This window comes from Taudactylus pleione, unplaced genomic scaffold, assembly GCF_031769625.1.
Source record: "Taudactylus pleione unplaced genomic scaffold, aTauple2 ptg000186l, whole genome shotgun sequence".
NCBI classification, from domain to species: Eukaryota; Metazoa; Chordata; class Amphibia; order Anura; family Myobatrachidae; genus Taudactylus; species Taudactylus pleione.
The window spans coordinates 10,756,004-10,778,813 of record NW_028284588.1 but is presented as its reverse complement, the minus strand read 5'-3'; the positions used below and the strand labels follow the sequence as shown (position 1 = coordinate 10,778,813).

Here is a 22,810-nt window from a genome sequence, read left to right as displayed (position 1 = left end):
GCTACCCCCCCGGCGCTAAGCCCCGTCCCCGTGATTGCGGGGCCCCCCCCCGCTACCCCCCTGCGACCCCCCCCTCCCTCAATAGCACTTAAACTGCAGTCATCGGTGCTCCGGTGATATCTTCCATGCCTCCGGTCAGCTGACATCCCATATTGCACTGGGACACGGTCACCTGATGACTGGGCCACAGTGCACTATGGGAGACCAGCTGACCGGAGGAAGAACATCACCGTAGCCCCGATCACCGGTCCCTGGAGTCAGGTAGTAAATTTTTTTTTTACTTTTTTTTTTTTTTTAGCAGAGATCAGCTTGCGGTCTGTTTAGACCAAACAGCTGATCACTGGGATCGGCTCCGGGCTCTGCTCTGCCTGTTACAGCAGAATAGGAGCCCGGTAACCGGGGGAGACCCTGGATAAGGCCACCTCCAGGTGGCGTTATTATCACAGGGCCCCCCTAGGTATTTTTTTCACTATTTATTTTTAGTAACTACCAGGCAGATCGCATTTCCCTTTACAATTATGGGAAATGCGATCTGATTACTAAAAATAAGTGATACTTAGGGGTTGGAGTAGAATTTTCCGAATCCTACTCCAATTGCCCTGTAATAACTATAGGTGATACTAAAATAATGTGAAAACGTTGTCAAAACACATTTTTCACTTTATTTTAGTAAAAATAATGATAATAAATAGAGCCTCAAGTCCCCATTCTTACTTCACTTTACAGAGGAATCCACAAGGATTATGGCCCTCATTCAGACCCACTCGCGAGCGGCTGTCCGCTCGCAAGTGGGTCGATGGTCCCCACTGCGCATGCGCACGACGGAGGGAGCTCCGTCGTGCGCATGCGCGAGACCCGACGAGCGAAGGACTTTCCTTCGCTCGGAGTGTCTCATCAAAGGGGGCGTGACTGACAGCACGCCCCCTTTGGTGGGCGTGCCGGGGGCGTGCCTGCCAGACGGAGGCGTACCGTCTGAAGCCGGCCCCACTGACATCACTAGTGATGTCAGTGGGAGTGATTTTGGCTCTGATAGAGCCAAAATCACTCCTGGCCTTGCGGTTGAAAAACCCAACCGCAGGCTTTTGCTCGCAGTTTTGATGGTTGCGATGGTCAAGACCATCGCGACCATCATCCTGCACGCTCATATATGCTGTGGGTGGTGACCCACAGCTATACGAGCGTCCAGGAGGACGCTCCATATTAATGGAGGTGGGCCCTGATTCAGAGCAAGCGCTCTGGTCAGAGCGTCCGGCTCTAAATCAGGGCCTATATTCCTTTTACCTCTTTCACAGAATTTCACACCACTTTGCTTCCAAAACCTGACAGGGACCCGGAGCTTGTAACATCTGATAGACCTATAACTCTACTTAATCAGGACTTTAAGATATTATCAAAAATAATGACTAACCGTCTTCAGTCTATTTTTCCAGATATCCTAACCCCGCACCAGCTAGGATTTACTCATGATAGATACTCTGTGAAAGGGGTTCGCACCGCTTTGACTGCAATAATTTCTGCCTCCAATAATACTGTTTATACTCCTACCATGCTTCTTAGCCTAGATGCTGAGAAGGCTTTTGACACTGTCTCTTGGCATCACTTACTGAGGATATTTGAGATCAGAGTCTTCGGAAGTGTCTTCTCTCAGCTATTTAGATATTTATACTCTGCGCCTTCTACTTCATTAATAATTAATGGAGAGCGCGGGCCCCCAATCACTATTTCACGAGGTACGAGGCAGGAATGTCCCCTGTCCCCACTCCTCTTCAATATTACTCTAGACCCCCTTTGGAGATTGTTGCAATCCTGGCCCACATTTCAGGGTATAAAATTAAGACCCCACGAAACAAAAATTGTGGCATTTGCTGACGACCTACTTTTATATGTTTCACATCCGGAGACCACATTGCCTCCTTTACTACACAAATTGGAAAACTATGGAGTGGTTTCTGGTTTTACCATCAACCATGACAAGTCACAATGTATGCTTCTGGGTCCCCAAGGCCACCCCTCCAGGTGTGCAGGCTTTCGGATAAAATGGGCTACCATTTACATTAAATAACTAGGAATCCTTCTCCCCTATAACATTCATAACATTTACACACTCAATATATCTAAAATAATAAAAGAAGCATTATGGGAATTAGAAAAATGGAATCACCTAATGTTGTCTTACCTGGGACGCACACACCTATTAAAAATGATCATGTTCCCAAAACTCTTATACCCACTTCAGATGCTTCCTGTTCTGTTGTCCACATCAGACGAAAAATGTATTTATGCTACATTTCAAAATTAATTTGGCAGAATAAAAGACCACAGATTAGTATACTCAAGTTGCAGCAATCTACGGCCAATGGCGGTGTAAATTTTCCAAATTTGAAACTATATAATCATGCTGGAATTCTTCGATACATTCGTGACTGGATTCATGGCACAGATTTTCACACAAATACGGTCATAGGGCCTGATTCAAAGCCGCTCGTAAGCGGCCGCTCGTTTGTTCCAAGCGATGTTTGCACAACTGCGCATGCGTACGGATCGTAATACGCATGCGCGAACCAGTCTGTCCGGCCGAAAATCGTTTGTACGCTAAATAGCGAATGCCTGCTATTTTGAGTGACAGGAGGAGGCGTATGTGGGTGGTAACAGGGGAAGGTGCTTGAAAACGGGGAGTGGAGATCCAAACGCAGGCGTGCTTAAAGGTCAAAACGGGCGTTTTATTGGTGTGCATAATTAATACAGCAGCGTCATTGACCACGTCACTGGGTTATTTTATAGTCAGAACTGCTCGCAAGATTGTGGTAGGAAAAACCAACCACAAGAATAGCGAGCAGTTCATACGCTGGTCAATGTACTCGATTAATCTAATAAATAGCGGACATGACGTAGGATGCGAGCGGCCAGGGGGCGTAGTTTTCCAAAAAACGACCGCATGTTTTGTACGCTCGTTCAGACCTAGAGGCGTGAACAGACCGCAAAGAGCGAACGGTTCATTTGAATAGCCACCCCTTTTTTCTGAACGAGCGAGCGCAAATAGCGTCCGGCTCTGAATCAGGCCCATAGACCAATCCTTCTTACCGCATCAACATTTACTCTCATTCTTACACAATCATAAACAAGAAATGCTCCCTTCAATATCTGAAAATCCACTTTTAATGTCCTCTTGGACTGTTTGGCATTTTACCAGACATAAAAAAGGCCTTAATAGTCATCACTCATTATTTCTTCCCCTGATAGCTAATCCGGAATTTCAACATGGACAGGCACTTCACCCTTTTTTTTCTTGGCAATCCAAGGGTATTTCCCACATCAGGGCATTGGTAGATACAAGTGCTAAATCTCCTCACCAAGTACAGGTACTCGTGGATAAATATGAGATACCTCATTCTCATACTCTAGCTTTATACCAAGCTCAACACTACGCTAGCTCAGTTGGTAAACATCTATCCACACAAGATTGGTTCAAGCCTCTAGATGTTACACTAGCTAGGTCCTCGTCTGGTAGAAAGTCTATATCACTATTTCTCTTTCATCCACTAGGGGACACTGGAGGTTGCTTACACTGTGGTATAGAGGCGTGGATAGCTGGAGCTGGCACTTTAAATAATTTAGAAGTGTGAAGCTCCTCCCCCTCTATGCCCCACCAGCCCTCAGTTTAGAAAATGTGCCCTTTGGAGCTGGTCACAATCGGCTGTGCTCCAGCAAGACATTTATTTTTATTTTTAATTTAGATTTATTTTTTTCTTTACATCTTTTACACTTGATGGGTATCTTTCGCCACCTCTCTAAAGGTGGGGTCCGGGTACCCGGCGCCCTGACTTGTTAGAAGCAGGAAGGAGTACACAGTGCTTATACTAAAAGCACTGACAGCTCCTTATCGCCACAGCACATCTCTAACAAGGAGAGAAGAGAGTGCTGAAGCTGAGAGAGCCCTCCGGGGAACACAGTGAGTATGTGGCTGCGCATTCCCCGCTGCTCCCCTCACCCCCCCTCTGCTATCCATCGTGCACTCTCCTACTGTCCAGGTACTTAGCGCTACAGCGCTGATAACTATTCAGCCCCCGCTGGTAACTGCACGTTAGCGGCTGCAGCATAGCGGGGCTCACATGTGTTCCCCGCCCGCCAGGATCTTCACTGCGGCAGCGGGGCTCTGTATGCCGGCAGTGTTACATGTGGGAGACGGCAAACACTGTCGCTGCTCCCACACACACCTTCCGCGGCCGCTCTCCTCCCCCCCCCCCCCGCCGAGAGCTTTGCTGCGGGAGCAGGGGGCACTGTAAAAGTGTTGGCTCCTCCGTTTAATGGAGCCAGCAGCCATTTTCGAGCTCTGGGGACTTGAAGCAGGGGGCGGAGCCTATATAGCGCAGGCTCTCTCTCTCTAAAGGCACGGCAGAGAGCTGTTATGAACAGCGTGTATGCCGTTTTTCACTCAACCTGCACCTCTCCCTCATAGAGGTAATGTGCAGCTGTCATGGCTCCTGCTTCCACTACAGGATCCTGTGCAAAGGACTGTAGGTGATTTACACTGAAGAAGTTTGCAGTGTAGAGACAGAAGGCTGGATTCCTCTGCTGCCATCCCTGTGCTGCAGGACATTCACATCACCTGACTACAACCCTGGTAAAGAGGCTGTAAGTAACTGGGGTGTAAGTGCAGGGGAATCTGATCTGTGGGAAGGGGGTACCTCCTCCTCTGTGTCCCAAACCAGCCTTCTTTGTCATTTCTTTGTCTTTTCTGTGTCTTTTCTGTTTAAGTTGGGCTGTGTGTACCATGTCCAGCAGAACCAAGGCTTCTCAAATGCTGTTTGTCTGTTCCAAGTGTAACAACAAACAGACCAAGCCGCATGCTACTGGGTCCACGGTATATGATGCTTGTATGACAATGGATCCTCATATGGCTATTGCTGACTCATCGGCTCCTCCTTGGGCCGCTGACATGGTAGGAGTTATGTCAGACTTAACGTCAGTGTTAGCTGAGGCTCAGCCTCCCTGGGTGGCTGGGTTAACCAAACACCCTGGTACAGGTTATGGGTACAGCGGTGTCTGCACCCTCCACTTCTTATCAACGATAACACAAGAGCGTACTCTAACAACTGCTCTTCAGGCAGAAGAGTCAGAAGAAGAATTCATCGCCATGGAGGATACCGAAGAGGGGGCGGTACCCCTCAAGAGTTAGTGTCCGCCTCTGCCGGGGTGGAATTTCTAATTTTGGCGGTCAGAAATGTCCTTAATTTACCTGAGGATATGTTTCCTGCATCCCAGGAGTGTGAATTATTTCACGAACAACCTAAGAGCTCGGCTGTTTTTCTGTTTTCACAGCGGTTCCAAATTCCATATCTGTTTCCGTCAAGCAATCCTTTTGCATCATCCATAATGGAGTAGTTGGAAACACCTCCTCCTGTAGATGCGTCTGTCTCCCGTCTCTCTTAAGAAAACAGCACAGCACTTCCAGTGCCGGGAATTACAGTGTTAAAGGACCCTTCGAATAGTAAGTGGGAGACAACACTAAGAAGCATCTGGGGGCTCAATTAGACCTGCCCTTGTTACCGCCTGGGTTAACAAGGCTGTGGTTTGCTGGGATGACCAGTTGATTACAGGACTCAGGTATATCCAGATATCTGTGTATGCTATTTCGGGCCACAGACCTCTCTGGTTGTGCGCTTGGCAAGCAGATGCAGAGTCCAAGCGTGCGGTGGAGGGTTTACCATTCACTGGTGACATGCTTTTTGGCCCGGAATTGGGTATCCCAGGCCTCGTGGGGTAAGTCTTCTTTCCTCCCACCTACTGTTCCGGCTCCCAGAAGAGCTTACACCTTCGTTTCATGGTAGAGCCAGAGGTGCTCCTCACGCAAGCTAGAGGCGGCAGAGGTAGAGATTGCCCACACACTGTTGCAGGAGCCTTAACCAGCTGAAAAACAGGTGGCATGACGGTCTTCCGCCCCACCTGGGGTCTCCTGCAGTGGGAGTCCGCTTGTAGAAATTTCAAACAGTGGATTCGCAGACTAATTTCCCTGGGGTACTGAATAGACTTCAGAGTCCCCCATCCACCTCAGTTCTTCACTACCTACAGACAAGGCCAGGGTTCTACAAGAGGCTATCCAGTCTCTAATAGTGTCATCTGGCCTAGTTCTGGTTCCTGGAGCATCAACTAGGTATGGTGTTTTTACTCTAACCTGTTTGTGGTGCACAAACCGGTTGGTTCAGTCAGACCCATTTTAAACCTTAAGTCCTTAAACCTGTATCTGAGGATGTATTGTTCCAGAAATGGAATCTCTGCAGTCCGTCAGGGGTGAGACCAGGGGAATTCCTTTTATCCATGGATTTCAAGGATGCCTATCTCCATGTTGCCATTTGGGAACCGCATCAAGCCTTCCTGCAGTTTGCTATTCTGCAGAATCACTACCTATCTTGAGCATTACCATTCAGGTTATCCTCGGCTCCCCGCATTTTTACAAACTCATGTCAGTCATGATTGCTCTCCTTCGGTCATTGGGAGTGAACATATTCCCTTATTTGGACGACCTATTACTGAAGGCTTCATCGGTAACCCTTCTCTCAGACCATGCCTTACTGACATATCACACTTTAATCCAACACTGTTGGTTAATCAACTTCAAGAAATCACATCCCTATCCATCCCAGTAGCTCCTGTTTCTGAGCATGATCTTGGATACGGCATCAGAGGGTTTTTTCTTCTGATAGACAAAACCCGGGATATCCGGTTGTTAGTTGGTCCCTACGTCTTTGTCTGCGTCTCTTGGAAAAAAATGGTAGCTGCTTTCCAGGCACTACAGTTCGGATGGTTCCACACCAGAGTGTTTCAACCGGACCTCCTGTCACAAGTCTCAGGATCTCATCTGCTTCTGCGTCGACAGATCCGTCTGAACCCGGTTACCAGAGGGGCTCTCCTCTGGTGGACACAATCCAACAATCTTTTGGCGCGTTGAAGATTCGGAGGGTGGAATTGGACTATCGTAATAACGGATGCCAGCCTTCAAGGATGGAGAGCAGTAGTCCTCAAGTATCACTTTCAGGGTAGATGGTCCCCTCTGGAACAGAAGTGGCCCATAAATGTGTTGGAACTAAGAGCGATTCAGAATTCTCTTATAGAAACAACAGAGTTTCTAAAGTCTCGTCCGGTAAGAATTCAGTCTGACAACATGATGACCGTCGCTTAAATCAACCGACGGGGCAGGACTAGAAGTCGCATGGCCATGCGAGAAGTAACTCAGATTCTCCCGTGGGCCGAAAATCAGTCAGTAATCCTGTCAGCGGTATTCATCCCGAGTGTGGACAACTGGGAAGTAGATTACCTAAATCGCCAGGACATCCATCCCAGGGAATGGAAGCTTCATCCAGACGTGTTCTGTGCACTGATTCATCGTGGGGGATGTCCTCAGGTGGACCTCATGGAGTCATGATTAAATCATCAGCTCCCAGTATACGTGTCAAGAACTCGGGATCCGCAGGCAGAGGCAGTCGACGCTCTGACATTTCCATGGATCTACGACACGAGTCTGCCTCTTTCATTCTAGTGGCTCCAAGCTGGCCTCTGAGAAGTTGGTTCTCGAACCTTCGGTCCCTATTGGTAGACGACACGTGGCCCCTTCCTCTGTGGCCGGATCTTCTTCAGCAGGGTCTTTTCGTCCACCCCAACTTAGCACAGCTGAGTTTAAAAAGGTGGCTCTTGAAATGATATCTTAAGACGTAGAGGTAGCCCAGACTCTGTTATTCCGACCATGCTGCGCGCCATGAAGCCAGTTTCGGCTGCGCATTATCATCGAATCTGGCCTTCTTATATGTCGGGGTTTTCTGTCTAGGATTTTTCGTCCTGACGGGATTGGATTATGGCTTTCGCCTTGGAACTTTAAAGGTGCAGGTCTTTGCCCTTTCCATTTTCTTTCAACGCAAATTGGCCCTCTTTCCTGAGGTGCAAACGGTTCTTCAATGGGTCTTGCGTGTGCAGCCTCCTTTTGTACCTCCGGTAGCTCCTTGGGATTTGAACTTAGTGCTTCTGTTTCTTCAGTCGCCCTTGTTCGAACCTTTGGAAGCGGTTGATCTTAAGTACTTGTCCTGGGAGACGGTCATCCTTCTGGCTCTAGCTTCGGCTCGTAGAGTTCCGGACTTGGGTGCTCTGTTCTATAAGCCACCTTACCTTGCGTTTCATGCTGATAGGGCGGAACTCTGGACGGTAGCCGCCTTCCTTCCCAGGGTTGTGTCAGTTTCCATATCAACCAGCCTATTGTGGTTCTGTCATTAGTGGAGGACTCGGGTGATTCTCCTACCTTGGGGGTGGTTAGTGCTCTCCACATTTATGTTGCCAGGACAGCGTCCCTCCGTAAGTCAGTCGCTTTTTGTCCTATGATGCTGTTCGGAGGTGTTGGGCAACTCTAAGCAGACGTTGGCACGTTGGATAGACTGACTATTTATCAGGTTTATATTAGTGCTGGACGTCGGCCTCCTTTGTCCTTTTCGGCTCATTCCACACGTTCTGTGGGTGCGTCGTGGGCGGCCGGTAGGGGAGCCTCCACGTCACAATTGTGCAGTGTGGCCACTTGGTCTTCTGTTCACACTTTTGAAAATCTTTTTTTCAGATTTGACACATTTGCTGCTTCAGCATTACGTTTTGGCCGTCTTGTTATACAGGTTCTGCAAAGTGTTCCCACCCGTGGGGGAAACTTTGGGACGTCCCCAGCGTAAGCAACCTCCAGTGTCCCCTAGTGGATGAAAGAGAAAATGGGATTTTGGTACCTACCGGTAAATCCTTTTCTCTGATTCCACAGGGGACCCTGGATGCCCACCTCTGCGCTCTTAGCCTGCCTGTTCGGTTTGTTTCGTATGTGGTATGTTTTCATTATTGTGTGTTCTTCTCTCCCTTTTACTCCGCTTGTTCTCCATCTCCTCTCGGTCTTCATTTTCTAAACTGAGGGCTGGTGGGGCATAGAGGGGGAGGAGCTTCACACTTCTAAATTATTTAAAGTGCCAGCTCCAGCTATCCACGCCTCTATACCCCAGTGTAAGCAGCCTCCAGTGTTCTCTGTGGAATCAGAGAAAAGGATTTACCGGTAGGTACCAAAATCCCATTTTTACCAAGTAATACATGACCCCTTCGATTTGACAAAATCAAAGAATGGTATATTTTCCTGGACACAAATTTTTCCGCATATAACAATTGACCTCCTTTTAAAGACACTCATATATTCCATGCGAACATTATCTGCGTCCATGTATAAAGAAATGTTCTATAATATATTCCATAAGGGATATCTGTCCCCACATCGTAGATTCCTGATAGGGATTTCTGACTCCGACACATGCCCTAAATGCAATAGTTCAAACGCTACGTTTATGCATTGTATGTGGGACTGCACCTTTTTTTGGAGACAGGTTAGGAGGTTCGCATTAACCTATCTTCTTAACTAATTACCTTTGGCTGCAGAATGGGCAGTTTTGGGGTTTGTACCTTCTACAATACAAATGTTGCAGGGAAGCAAAAAACTGATTCTTATCATTTCTGCTGTTGCTTGTAAATGTATTCTACACCAATGGATTCATAAAGAACCTCCCTCTATACATTTATTTAAATCCAAATTATTTTATGTGTTTCATATGGACTGGTTGGAGGCTTCATTACATAAGGAGGAACGTACTGAATCATTTTTTCACATTTGGGAGGGATTCATTGATTCCTTGTCAGAAGATATAAGGACTCAATAACATATATTTTTTCACTCTACTCAATGGTACGAAACTAGACTTTTGTTACAAGATACCCCAATCAATTTGCCAAGACCCGTCTCTGTGGTCCAATCTGACAGAAATGCTGACCACGCCTGTTGATTTAGATATAATTTACTTGACCCATTTAATATTTAAAATTTATACATTGCTGGTTTTTGTTTTAAATGCCAGGTACTTTATAGTTTTTTCTCTTTTTTTCTTTTTGATATATATTACATGATTTTGTGTAATTGTTAACTATTGTATCTCCTATATATATTCTATTTGTTATGGTACGATTTTTGTAAAATCTTTATTTGCTCCTTTCAGTATAAAAATAAGTTAAAAAAGAAAAGGGAAATTCCTCCCTCACAAAAGCACCTGCAATCCCAAAAACACTTGACCCCTTCTTAGTGCACCCCCAGAACCTTTTTCGCTAGTTTGAGAAGTTGTCCCCCCACTTTGTGCTTTTTCGCCCCCAAATTCAAAGTACTTTTTTGGGGTGTTCTTAACTATTTTCAGGAATTTTTTGACACAGTTGTCCATTAGGTGGCTATCCCAAGGGTTCTGAGTGGTTTCCCCACCTTTGCATCCCAAAGCAAAAATGTTACACTTCTTTTCTCCTGCTATTCGGAGGTGAATCTTTTTCGCCTATTACATTGCATTGACTTTCTGCGTACGCGAAAAGTGCATGGAATTGAATACGGAGATAATTTTCCGACAGGTGACAAGGCGCAATCGGCGATACTTTTTCGCGAATCTCAGCTTTTCGTGTCTAATTGAATAAATCCCTTAGTAAGAATGTTTGTGGCGCACTTCAGCAGTGAGAAAATCGAACCATATTTTCTAGTTCTTTCCTGCTATAAGTGTGTGTGTGTATATATAATTTCGCCTTCATCCACTAGGGAACACTGGAGTATAGACAATGGGGTATAGACAGCGGTAGAGTAGAGCGTGGCACTTTAAATAATTTAGAAGTGTGACTGGCTCCTCCCCCTCTATGCCCCATCATCCCCAGTTTTATAAATGTGCCCGAGAGAGCCGATGCACATAGGGCTGTCTCCAGCCTTTTTTGTTAATTTTATTTACATTTTACAACTGAGGACAGGCAGACTGCTGGCTGTGACAGTCTGCCTGCGACGCGGGAGCTGCCGGGAAGGACACCACCACGGCTACTGCAGCCTGTGTCCGGTGACCCTGTGGAGGTGGCCCCCACTCATGAGTCCTCATGAATGACTCAGCGAGGGCCCGCTACAGCTGTCACTGGCTTGTGTCCGGGTCTCCTCGCCGCCCTCTCAGCCCAGCATCCTGGCCGCAGCAGCAGTGAGTATAACTACCACTCCTGACTAGCAGGGGTGGCGGGACAATTACTAGGCAGTGTGAGCACGGTGCAGCCGCAGCTGTCACATACATAGGACATCTGCTCTTCCCTCCTTTACTCCTTTATGTTCAGAGAAGGAGACCGCCGTGTCCCGCTGCTCCCATGGAATATTATAACGGGAGTCTACAGAACGCGGCACTGACAAGCAGCCCCTTTTGTAGCCATTCAGGCAGGAATATTAAGGAGACCGCCTGGTGCTGTAGACTTTCTGGCATTATTGCCTTGCCTCATATTGTAGCCAGGTACTAACTACATGGGCTACATAACTGGACTGGGCTTAATAGTGTGGTATCCTGCAACCTCGCTCGGAGTATGGAGCTCCCCAATGTGCCGGGTTTCCCTGATGCCCATATTAGAGTTAGGCTTCTCGTCTTACTGACGCATTCCCACAATGTAGGGCACCAGCTTTTGATAACGGAAGGCCGAAGCTCACAGCTCCTTAGGAGTCTGGTCATCCCTTAAAAGCCTGCTGTTTTTTCTTTTAAATCAAGCGCCCAGCTAAGCTAGCAGCAGACCTGATTGTTAGTAATAGTACTGAGATGCTAAAGCAAAGCTTTTGATAACGAAGGACCGAAGCTCACAGCTCCTTAGGATTTTATTTCATCCCTTAAAAGCCTGCTGTTTTTTCTTTTAAAGCAAGCGTCCATCTAAGCCAGCAGCAGACCTGATTGTTAGTAATGGTACTGACATGCTAAAGCAAGTTTAGTTCAAAACTCTGCAATAGTGTGTCAGTTAACTTGCGGTTGCTATCCGCGCAGTGTTTAGCATCTATGGGGTGCTTGGAAAACAGATCACTAAGTGGGGTGTAACACTGCACATGGATAGCATAGTCCCAGGTTCAATTCCCTTCACTAGGAAATGGACACAAGGGGCTAGGTGTCAGTTAAGTTCAGGCTATGCCTCAGTCTAACCCATGCCTTTCAGAAATTAAAAAAAATTGCTCGGGTTAAGGGAGCAGTACTCCTGTATTTTCCATTCTAATCGGTGCTACCCTCGTGAGGCATACATGTGTGTGAGTGTATGTATATGTGTATGTATATATACATATGTATTATACAGTATATATATATATATATATATATATATAAAACATAAATCTGCGGAACTCAGAGACTGGTATTCAACAAATGTATTAAATGTTGTTTTGTAACAGCATTTAATACATTTGTTGAATACCAGTCTCTGAGTGCCGCAGCTTTTTTTTTTTCTGGATCTACATCTATTCTTAGGGCACCTGAGTAGGCTGTTACTTCAGCAGCACACATATTAAAGATTTGGAAGCTGGGTTTAAATGGCCCAGTGATCCAAAGCTTCTGTAACAGCCTTATACGATATAAGTATATGGGTACATTCATATATTGGCAGTCATTCTATGCAAGCCTGGCGGAGCAGGTTCATGCTGTTCCCTAATTAGGATGTCTTTAGAATTTGTGTGGGTAACCTCCATATATACTGACTATTGTCACAGGTTCTAGCTCCAGGGACAGATATGTTCTCTAGGTACAGATTCCTAGTATATGTCTTACATTCAAGCTGAGCCAAAATAGCTCAGCGAGATAAGTTTTCCATGCCATGTACAGAGAGACCCGGGTTCTAATCCAGCCTGAGAGGTTAATTTGCAATGGTTTGCCTTCTGTGAAAGAAGCACTCGACCATACTCTGTGTTAATTTAAAGGCTTATGCTAGGTCCTCGTGGATGAGAGACAGCTTAAGGGGTCTATTTACTAAGCAGTGTTAGAGTGAAAAGTGATAAGTCTGTGATAAGGTGCCAGTCAATCAGCTCCCAACTGTAATTTTTCAAACACAGCCTGAGAGATGGCAGTTGGGAGCTGATTGGCTGGCACCTTATCACAGACTTATCACTTTTCACTCTGTCTCATAACACTGCTTAATAACTAGACCCCTTAGACTGTATTGTAACGATAATCTATTTATCTTCCTTAGCACCTAGATTGGTTAGGGAAGACTGTTGTGTATATGTATATTTCTGTATATGTTCATTCTCAAGAGTGCACTCTCAGGTTAGTCGGGTCTCTCCCCTGAACCAGTTCCCTAGCTGTATGTTCTAGTGGTGTAAGTCTGACCTCCTTGTATGACCATACATGTCTCCACTAACACTTTTGCTAGTTTTCTAGGTCTTCTACTGCAACAACTTCAGTCCAAACTGTAGAGCATTGGGTCTCAGTCTACCTACAGAACTTATTGGTACTCTTCATGGGTGAGGGAACTGGTAGCTGAGACGTTGAACAGGTTAGTAAAGTTATATGAAGTGACTAGACGCCTCCTGATCGCTCACAGGTAAGCAGGCTTGATACAACGATGCCTAGGCGGATGCTCTGAATAACACACGCGTGACACATCACCCTAGCTACTGTTCGGGCAGTAATCTGTACCTATAGGGTACCTTTCACGTCAGTGGGCTCTATACCTTAGAGTTTCCTAGCGGGTGGGTTCATAGTTCCACATCCGTTATTCTTATCTCCCTGAGCGCGACGTTTGCCTGTTTTACACTGGTGTTTTCTATCTCTCTGCCAGCATTACCAGAGAGGATGTTTCCGAGAGTGGTGAGCATTATTGACAAAAAGGTCTTTGTGAGCCATGTTGGAGTCGCTAGTTTCATTATGTCACAATTGGTCTGCGTACCTCGTTTTTTTGTTTTGCCAATTCCTGGGGAGCCTATTGGAGAAGGGTACAGATGCAACGCCAAGAGGTAGGTGAGAATTTTTTTCACAGGTAATCCGTGGGATTTCTACTGGAGAAGTGGACGGAACATCTGTCAGAAGGTAAGTATGTTCTATGGTATGTGTGTCATGTCATTATTTTATTAATTTTTTTAACAATGTGGGTACGGGTGCCAGCAAGTGCCAAAGGGCAGGCACGCTGGCACCTGTAGTTCTATTGCAAAAAACAATAGTACTTAACTACTTTTGACACTATTACCCCTGCATTCACCGGTCAGGGGTGCATGGAGGAGCTTCAGCATAAGCATGAGGTGCTCAGGAGAGGGGGGACCCCTTTATTGAGGGGTCCCCACCTTTCCTGAGATCCCCGGCCTGGGCTGACTAGCTTGGGGTGTTAATGCTTTGGCCGGGGAGAACTGGTGAAAGAGTCCCCTGGCTGTGGCATTTCACCCCGTCTAGGTTTGAGTCTGGTGCTGTTTTAAAAATAGTGGGGACCCCATGCCAGTTTCCCCTATTTTTAAAATCGTGACTCGCTCTGGGAGCCCAGTGCTGGTTCATAAAATATGAAGGAGCCCTACACATTCCCCCCACCCCCCCACGCCCCCGGCACGCCCACCAAAGGGGGCGAGCTGTCAATCAACACCTTTTGGTGCGAGACCTGGAGCGACGGATAGCCCCTCGCTATCCGGGTCTCGCGCATGCGCGCGACGAAGCCTGCTTCGTCGTGCTCATGCGCTCTGAGCCACCATCTACCCGGTTGCGAGCGCTCAGCGCTTGCGACCGGCTCTGAATCAGGCCCATAGTTTGCTAAAATTACACCCGTGATTGTAAAAACGATTCTTGGTAAATTCCCCAGCTGTATTCCTGGATATGAGAAGTACTTGCGAATTTGGCCGATGGTGTATTTTTTTCTATTTGTGTTCTCACCGAGTTTTGCAGTGAGTTTCATGATTTCTCACCCGAGTTTGCCTTTAATAAGTTTGCAAGTTGTAGAAAATGGCAAAACACACCCGAGATTGCAATCTCGACTAGACACGATTCTTAGTAAATTTACCCCTGAGCATGATCCAGGACACCGCTTTTGTAGTTGGCTCGTGCCTTAATATATAATGTGTTTTCTCTTAGGTCGTATAGAGTACATCTTCGCCTTTTGCTAGAATTTTCTGTAAAGTGGAATAGCTGTGGGATTTATATAACCTTTTGATACCCAGCAGTTGCTGGTTTTTGTATTGTCAGCTGCAGCGACATCTTCCTTATCTTCGGATCTGGATTCTATTGTCAGCTGCAGCGACATCTTCCCTGTCTTCGGATCTGGATTCTATTGTCAGCTGCAGCGACATCTTCCCTGTCTTCGGATCTGGATTCTATTGTCAGCTGCAGCGACATCTTCCCTGTCTTCAGATCTGGATTCTATTGTCCGCTGCAGTGGCATCTACCCTGTCTTCGAATAGGGTTAGGTTGTTTCAAGCTTTGTTCTCATTTTGCTTCCCTTCTCCAACAAATTCCCTGTTGGTGTTCTCTGCTCCCTAAGGTCAGGGCTGCTCTTTTTCAGTTGCATTTTACGATGCTGTGTCTAGCCATTCTGCTCACGCTGGGCTATAGTGGGATTCTCTGAGGCTGCCAGGCGAGGAGTTAAGCTGGCCACACACTAGACCAACTTACATCCAACCAGCCAACTTGTTAATTGGTTGGAATGAAAAGCTGGTAACGGATGGGAGTAACTGTTGATCAGCAATTTGCTCCTAAATGCCATAAAACTGATGAAAATGGTCGTCAGACAAGTTTGTTAAATGTTTGATCTAAACAATTTGTTCAAACACCAGTTTTTGTCCATTTTCTGGCGTTTGGGAGCAAATTGCTGATTGTCATTTGTTTTCATCCTTACCACATTTTCCTTCCAACCAATCAACAAGTTGGCTGGTTGGACAGATAATCTTTAGATGTGTGGCCAGCTTTAGACTTCACTCCTTGGCTATGTGACGCTTTGGTTCTCATCTCTTGCTTAAAGAATTGCTCTGCCATCGGTTTGATGGCGATTCCTGTTTCAGTATGATGCCAAGGTTGGCAGGTTTTCTCAGCACCTCCCACCTGGGAGGTTAGCTTTGGGATGTCCCCATTGTCTATACTGCAGTGTCCCCTAGTGGATGAAGGAGAAAATAGGATTTTGGTACTTACCGATAAATCCCTTTCTCCAATTCCACAGTGAACACAGGACGCCGCCCACACAGTGCTGTTTCCATACCTTCTTGTTTTATGGTTGTATCCTTGTTATATTGCAGTTTGTCTGCTTTCTGTTGTTGTGTGACTATATGTGCAGTGGGTTCCCCTGTTACTCTTTCTGTCGGTCTTGTTCCGTCCTGGGGAATTATCCTTCCCTTCGTCTTCCTGTTTGTCCTCCATCTTCTCTTTGGCTCAATTTCTTAACTGGGGCTGATGGGGCATAGAGGGGGAAGAACCAGTCACTCTTCTAAATTATTTAAAGTGCCAGGTTCTACTCTACCACTGTCTGTACCCCATTGTCTATACTCCAGTGTTCTCTGTGGAATAAGAGAAAGGGATTTATCGGTAAGTACCAAAATTCTATTTTCTTGCAGTGCCTCATAATCCTATAATCCTAGCACTGTCTGTCCATATCAGCTTGTTAACTATTGCTATTATCTCATCATCTCCTGGCTAGCAAGCTACTGCACTCTTGTTGTATGCAGCATGGCTGTTACTTTTTTTGTAGATATCTACAGATATGCCCAGCTACATCCTTGCCTGTAGCGCAGCGTAATGTGCCATGCGTGATGCGAGACGGACTCCCGCGATCGGAGATGTGCATTTGTGACTCCATAGGAATGAATGGGAGATGCACTCCCGCGATCAGAGACGTGCATTCGCGTCTCCATAGGACTGAATGGAGATGCACTTCCGCGATTGGGGACGTGCCATAGCGTATCGTGGTGCATTATTTATTATTATTATTATTATTATTATTATTATTATCCTTTATTTATATGGCACCACAAGTGTTCCGCAGCGCTTTACATAGTACATAGAACTGATAGGTCAACAGGAAACAAGTAACTTACAGTACATTACAGTGTAGGACAAGGACACGATTTCTATACATTGCTGCAATAGCGATTAAAGAACTCACAATAAGCAGCCGGGAGTTGGCAGTCACGTGTTAGGTGCCCTTGTGGGGAGTAAAGAGTAGAAGAAAATGTACATAGAACTAATAGGTGAACAGGAAACAAGTAACTTACAGTACATTACAGTGCAGGACAAGGACACGATTTATATACATTGCTGCAATAGCGATTAAAGAACTCACAATAAGCAGCCGGGAGTTGGCAGTCACGTGTTAGGTACCATTATGGGGAGCAAAGAGTAGAAGAAAATGTAAAGAGAAGCACATGAGGTAAGAGGTCCCTGCTCGTGAGAGCTTACATTCTAAAGGGGAGGGGCAGACAGACAGGTGTGACACAGAAGGGGAAGATAGGGAGTAAAGAGCATGAGGTGGGTTAGGATGAGTGCTGGAAGGCATTGATTAAGTAGTGAGTCTTGAGAGCCCGTTTGAAGATTTGTAGAGAGGTGGAGAGTCTTATGGGGAGAGGAACAGCATTCCAAAGGTAGGGAGCAGCACGGGCAAAATCTTGGATATGGGAGTGGGAGGAAGTAATCAGTTGGCAAGAGAGGCGGCATGCATTTGTTGAACGAAGTGGACGGGCGGGAGTGTGAAGGGAGAGAAGGTCAGAAATGTATACGGGAGAGGATTTGGTGAGGGCTTTGTAGGCGAGTGTAAGAACATTGATTTGGCATCTGAAGGGGAAGGGGAGCCAGTGTAGGGCTTGTAGGAGAGGGGAAGCAGATGTAGAACGTCTGGAGAGGAAGATGAGCCGGGCAGCAGCATTGAGAAGCATAGCGCGACATGCGTGCACGTTTGTGGTGCGATCAGCCACAATGAACTTGGGCGCATCTGTTTTTTTATTGGAATTTAGCACCAACAATTAAAGGTGGGGAATAACTAGGGGCAAGTAGAATTTGCACAGGGAGCGAAAACTGTGGTATAAATTCCAAAACAAATGCACATAATGTCTTACTATATTTAGTTGATATTTACAAATATTTGCAGCAGATCTATTCTAATGATTTGGTGGTATCCGGTCAGAAAGTCGACCGTAACCATGTTGACATTCCACAGTGTCTACATTAGAATGTCGACATGGTTCTAACTTTCAACAGGCACCATGTTGACATCGGAACTACAGTGTATCGCAATGTGAAATGTTGAAATGCTGAGGATGCCAACAGTTAGTGTTAGGTTGCGGGGGGTTAGGTTTAAGCTGAAGGAGGATGGGCGAAGTGTAAGGGTTAGGCACTAGGGGAAGTGTTAGGGGTAAGGAGAGAAATACTTACTGGAATGCTGGAGCATCACTGGTCCATGCTGGAAGTAACTGTCAGATGGCCGCCGGGACCTGGAAGAAGACGATGGAGCCGCTGCTGCTGCCAGGAGAAGGTAAGTGACGACTGGGTCACCAAGGATGGTTTGTCGACAGTTCATCATGTTGACATATCATCCATGTAGACATGATGAATGTCACCATGATCACTGTCGACAGTTCGATTATTTTGACATGCTGCATGTCAACAGTTTGCCCATGTCGTCATTCTTATGTCGACTTGATGACTATCGACATAACTGTTGACAAATCCTACTATACCCTGATTTGGTATAAAAACAAAGAATATATAGACTGTGTAAGGTTAGATGTTCACTCAAACTGGCAACTAAAATTCCACAAGTTACAGTGCACGGGTGCCCATGCGTGTGCTGCCTGAGCTTTTAGTAGTATTCCGGTAAATGTCACGGAAAAGAAAATACACTTCTTTGTGAATTATGAAAAGTAAATCAAATTGGTTTCTAGTTTGTTTCATTTTCAAATTAAAAGATCTTGTTGTCCATTGCAGGCAGTCACAGCAGCCACTGCCAAGGCCAAAGTGGAGATCACAGCAGGCATAATCCTAGAGGCAGCAATGACTCCAAAAAGACTCAGGGTAAGAGAACAGCAATAGTAAATGGTTTTATAAATTGGTCATGAATTGATTAAATGTCCTGTTCTCAATTTCAATTTTACACTTTTTTTTTATAAGATGGATTCACATAAATTCAAACAATCTGGCCATAATAACTGTAACTGTATACTTTAATGCATAGTTTATATTTAGGAAGGGGTGGAAGTTCAGCAGAATTGTTTCTTTACCTGTGCCTCTGTTTGTAAAACATTGCTCTGCCTTTTATCAGAGCTGGGGAATTCCCGTCCCAGAAAAACGATAGAAACTAAGGGCTTGATTTACTATTGAACAGTTTTTCTAACCAGCTGAGGATCAGTGGCTTTGACCGATAGATATAAAGAGAAACAGAAATACATGATAATCAGGCATATATTGTGCAACAAGGCTTTGCCAAGGTGCAAAGTTACTTGATTTTTTTGCTTTGCTGCCAACTCGGAATCAGCCTATAGCTGTATGGACTATTATAAAAGGTCAGTGAACAAAAATATAGTAGTATATATCATAGGTTATTCCCAGTTAAAAGTGAATGTCAGTTTCTGTGGGTATGAAGCATCTACATCTGATACTGCACATCTGTCTGCATGACAAATTCATTTCTAAAGTCAGGTGTCATCAAACTTGGTTGGGTGCACAATGCTACCTTCAACGCCTGAAAGCCTTTTCTGCCTCTACATTACACTTAACCATAACTGACTGTTTACCCTTAGTAAGGTCATTCAAAGGGACAGCAATGGTGACAATATTGGGTATAAATCTTTGTATAATACCCTGTAAGACTTAAGAAACTTCTTACCTGCTTCTTATTTAGGGGTTGAGGACAATTTATATTGCTTCAATTTTCTTAAATTATTGAATTATCAAACCTCTGCCTATGGTGTATCCAAGATACTTTACCTCTTTATCCCTAAGCAAAATGTTTTTTTGGTTGGCTGTCAATCCTGCCTCATGGATGGAGTCCAGGGCTATAGATGACTACATCATCAAGATGAGCCGCAGCATACTTTCTATGAGGTCACTGTATACTATATTTCTACTAATTGCGCATCCTGCTAGCTGTAATCTATGTAGTGCACCCTAGATGACTGCCTCGGCTGGTTCGAGGATGGGCGACATGTGTAACTATTCTTGCAGTGTGTATCATATTAGACATTTTAATTTACCTGTAGATTGCATAATGCCATGTACTGTTTATCTCGCACATTGTAATCTATGTAGTGCGCCCAAGATGGCTGCCTTACCTGGTACCTTCATGGGTAAGATAGATAATGCATAATGCTTGGTACGCTGGGCTATTTTTCTGGAAAAAAAGGTTCCGGAAATGTGGGTGGAGCTACTGGGGGTGCAGCTAAAAAAAAAAATATTATTTATATATATATATATATATATATATATATATATATATATATTAGGGATGTGCGCCGGACCATTTTTGCCGGATTTGGATTTGGATTTGGTTCTAATTCGTCGTCCGGATTTGGATTTGGATTTGCCAAACTGCGGTGACTGGCTTTGGATTTGGATTTGGATTTGGATTTGGATTTTTTTACAAAAATTGACAAAAAAAGCTAAAATCACATAAATTGGTCTTTTTTTTCTTCCTAGAGTATTATTAACCTCAATAACATTAATTTCCAGTCAATTTAGACCATATCACAGCTTATAATATTGTTTTCAACATTATTGGCCAAAGGTTGCAGTGAGCTGACTGGTTACTAAGCGACAAAGCAGCGGCACAACGACACAGACACCACAGTATAAAGCACATCTATGACACATTGCCACACAGCAGTGGCAGAAATGAAAAGTAGTGCACCCACCCAGTGGGGTACGGCCAGCAGAGTCACAGTACTTGTTTACAAAGTGGGCTACGGCCCTAGGAGTCACAGTGCACAATCTTATTAGCATTACACCGCACATAGGGCCTGATTCACATTACACCATAAAGTAGTGTCTCTTATTTATGTTACGACACACAGTAGTGCCCCTTTTACACAATGCCCACAGTAGTGACCCTTTTACACAATGCCCACAGTAGCGGTGTCCCTTACACAATGTCCCCCAGCAGTGGTGCCCCCTATGCAGTCCCCTTAGTAGTACGGTCCACTATGCAGTGCCCCCAGTTGAATGCTCCCCAGTAGTATGCCCCCCATTAGCAGGCCCCCCCAGTAGTATGTCCCCCATTAGCAGGCCCCCCCAGTAGTATGCCCCCCATTAGCATGCCACCCAGTAGTATGGCCCCCCAGTAGTATGGCTCCCCCAGTAGTAGGCTGCCCCAGTAGCAGGCCCCCCCAGTAGTAGGCTGCTCCAGTAGTAGCCCCCCCTGTAGTATGGGCCCCCCCCCTGTAGTATGGCCCCCCCTGTAGTAGGCCCCCCCAGTAGTATGGCCCCCCCCAGTAGCAGGCCCCTCAGTAGTATGGCCCCCCCAGTAGCAGACCCCCCCAGTAGTATAGCCCCCCCCAGTAGCAGGCCCCTCTGTAGTATGGCCCCCCCAGTAGTATAGCCCTGCCCAGTAGCAGACCCCCCCCAGTAGTGCAGACCCCCCCAGTAGTATAGCCCCCCCCCAGTAGCAGGCCCCTCTGTAGTATGGCCCCCCAATAGTGCAGATCCCCCCCAGTAGTATGGCCCCCCCAGTAGCAGACCCCCCCCCAGTAGTATAGCCCCCCCCCAGTAGCAGGCCCCTCTGTAGTATGGCCCCCCCAGTAGTATTGCCTCCCCCAGTAGCAGACCCCCCCCCCAGTAGTGCAGACCCCCCCCCAGTAGTATAGCCCCCCCAGTAGCAGGCCCCTCTGTAGTATGGCCCCCCCAGTAGTATAGCCCCCCCCAGTAGCAGACCCCCCCAGTAGTGCAGACCCCCCCCCCCAGTAGCGCCCCCGGACCTTTGACAAGTAAAAAAATAAAAAAAATAAAACTTACCTGTATCCCCGCTCCCGCGCCGTCCGCTCTGTCACACGCTGAGGAGGGAGCCGGAAGATGGAGCTCATGTGTGAGCTCCAGCCGGCTCCCTCCGTGCAGCAGCCAATGAGAGTCTGTGTGACTCTCATTGGCTGCTGTAACAAACACACAGCTGCCGCTGGCGGCTGTGTGTCTGTGTCTGTGTAGGGCAGAGCGCTATCACTGCGCTCTGCCCTACACGCGAGGAGACCTGATGTCGGATTCTCTAGTGAGAATCCGACATCAGGCGGCCGCCGTTCGGCCCCGAACGGGGATCCGAGTCAGGCGGTGAACACCCGAACAGGGTTCGGGTGGACTCGGATCCCCAATGTTCGGAGCGGTTCGGATTCCACAGAATCCGAACCGCTCATCTCTAATATATATATATATATATATATATATATATATATATAAAAGCAGCATGGTGTCCGGCTCTCCCTGTGTAGCAGATTCAGCGTCGGGTGCCCGCACAAACAGGAGTTCGATAGATACATACAAAGATGCTGCACTCCAGACGACTTGTAAGAAACACACTAAATCACGGCATGTGTCAATCAGCAACGTTTCAGTGCTATTTTATTCAGCACTTTCGTCAGACTTCTGACGAAAGTGCTGAATAAAATAGCACTGAAACGTTGCTGATTGACCCATGCCGTGATTTAGTGTGTTTCTTACAAGTCGTCTGGAGTGCAGCATCTTTGTATGTATCTATATATATATATATATATATATATATATGTGTATACATATAATATTTAGAAAAGATGGCACTGAAAAGGGACTTTAAAATAGAACTTATCTCGTGGAAAATACATTTTGACCCAGGACAAGATAGTTAATGAGAGGTTCAGGACCTGAGGGCCTGATTCAGAGCCGCTCGCTAGATGCGATCGCTCGCACGATGTGTATGCAAATTGCGTAGGCAGTGCTCCAGCATAGCAATGCATTAGCCGGCCTAGTATGACTTAGAGAGCGATCACATAGTGTATGCAGACACCCACCAGCCTGTTTTAAGACACCCACTTGTGCACGTCATG

General features: G+C 46.1%; 1 protein-coding gene across 1 annotated transcript in view; it reads left to right on the top strand.

Annotated features, from left to right (window-relative positions):
* LOC148519656 (NFX1-type zinc finger-containing protein 1-like) overlaps positions 1 to 22,810 on the top strand; it is a 371,972-nt gene that overhangs the window by 4,740 nt on the left and 344,422 nt on the right. Inside the window, exon 2 of the mRNA XM_088476329.1 lies at positions 18,738 to 18,824. Coding sequence (XP_088332455.1) covers positions 18,738 to 18,824 — 87 coding nt within the window. The remainder of the gene's footprint in view (positions 1 to 18,737; positions 18,825 to 22,810) is intronic.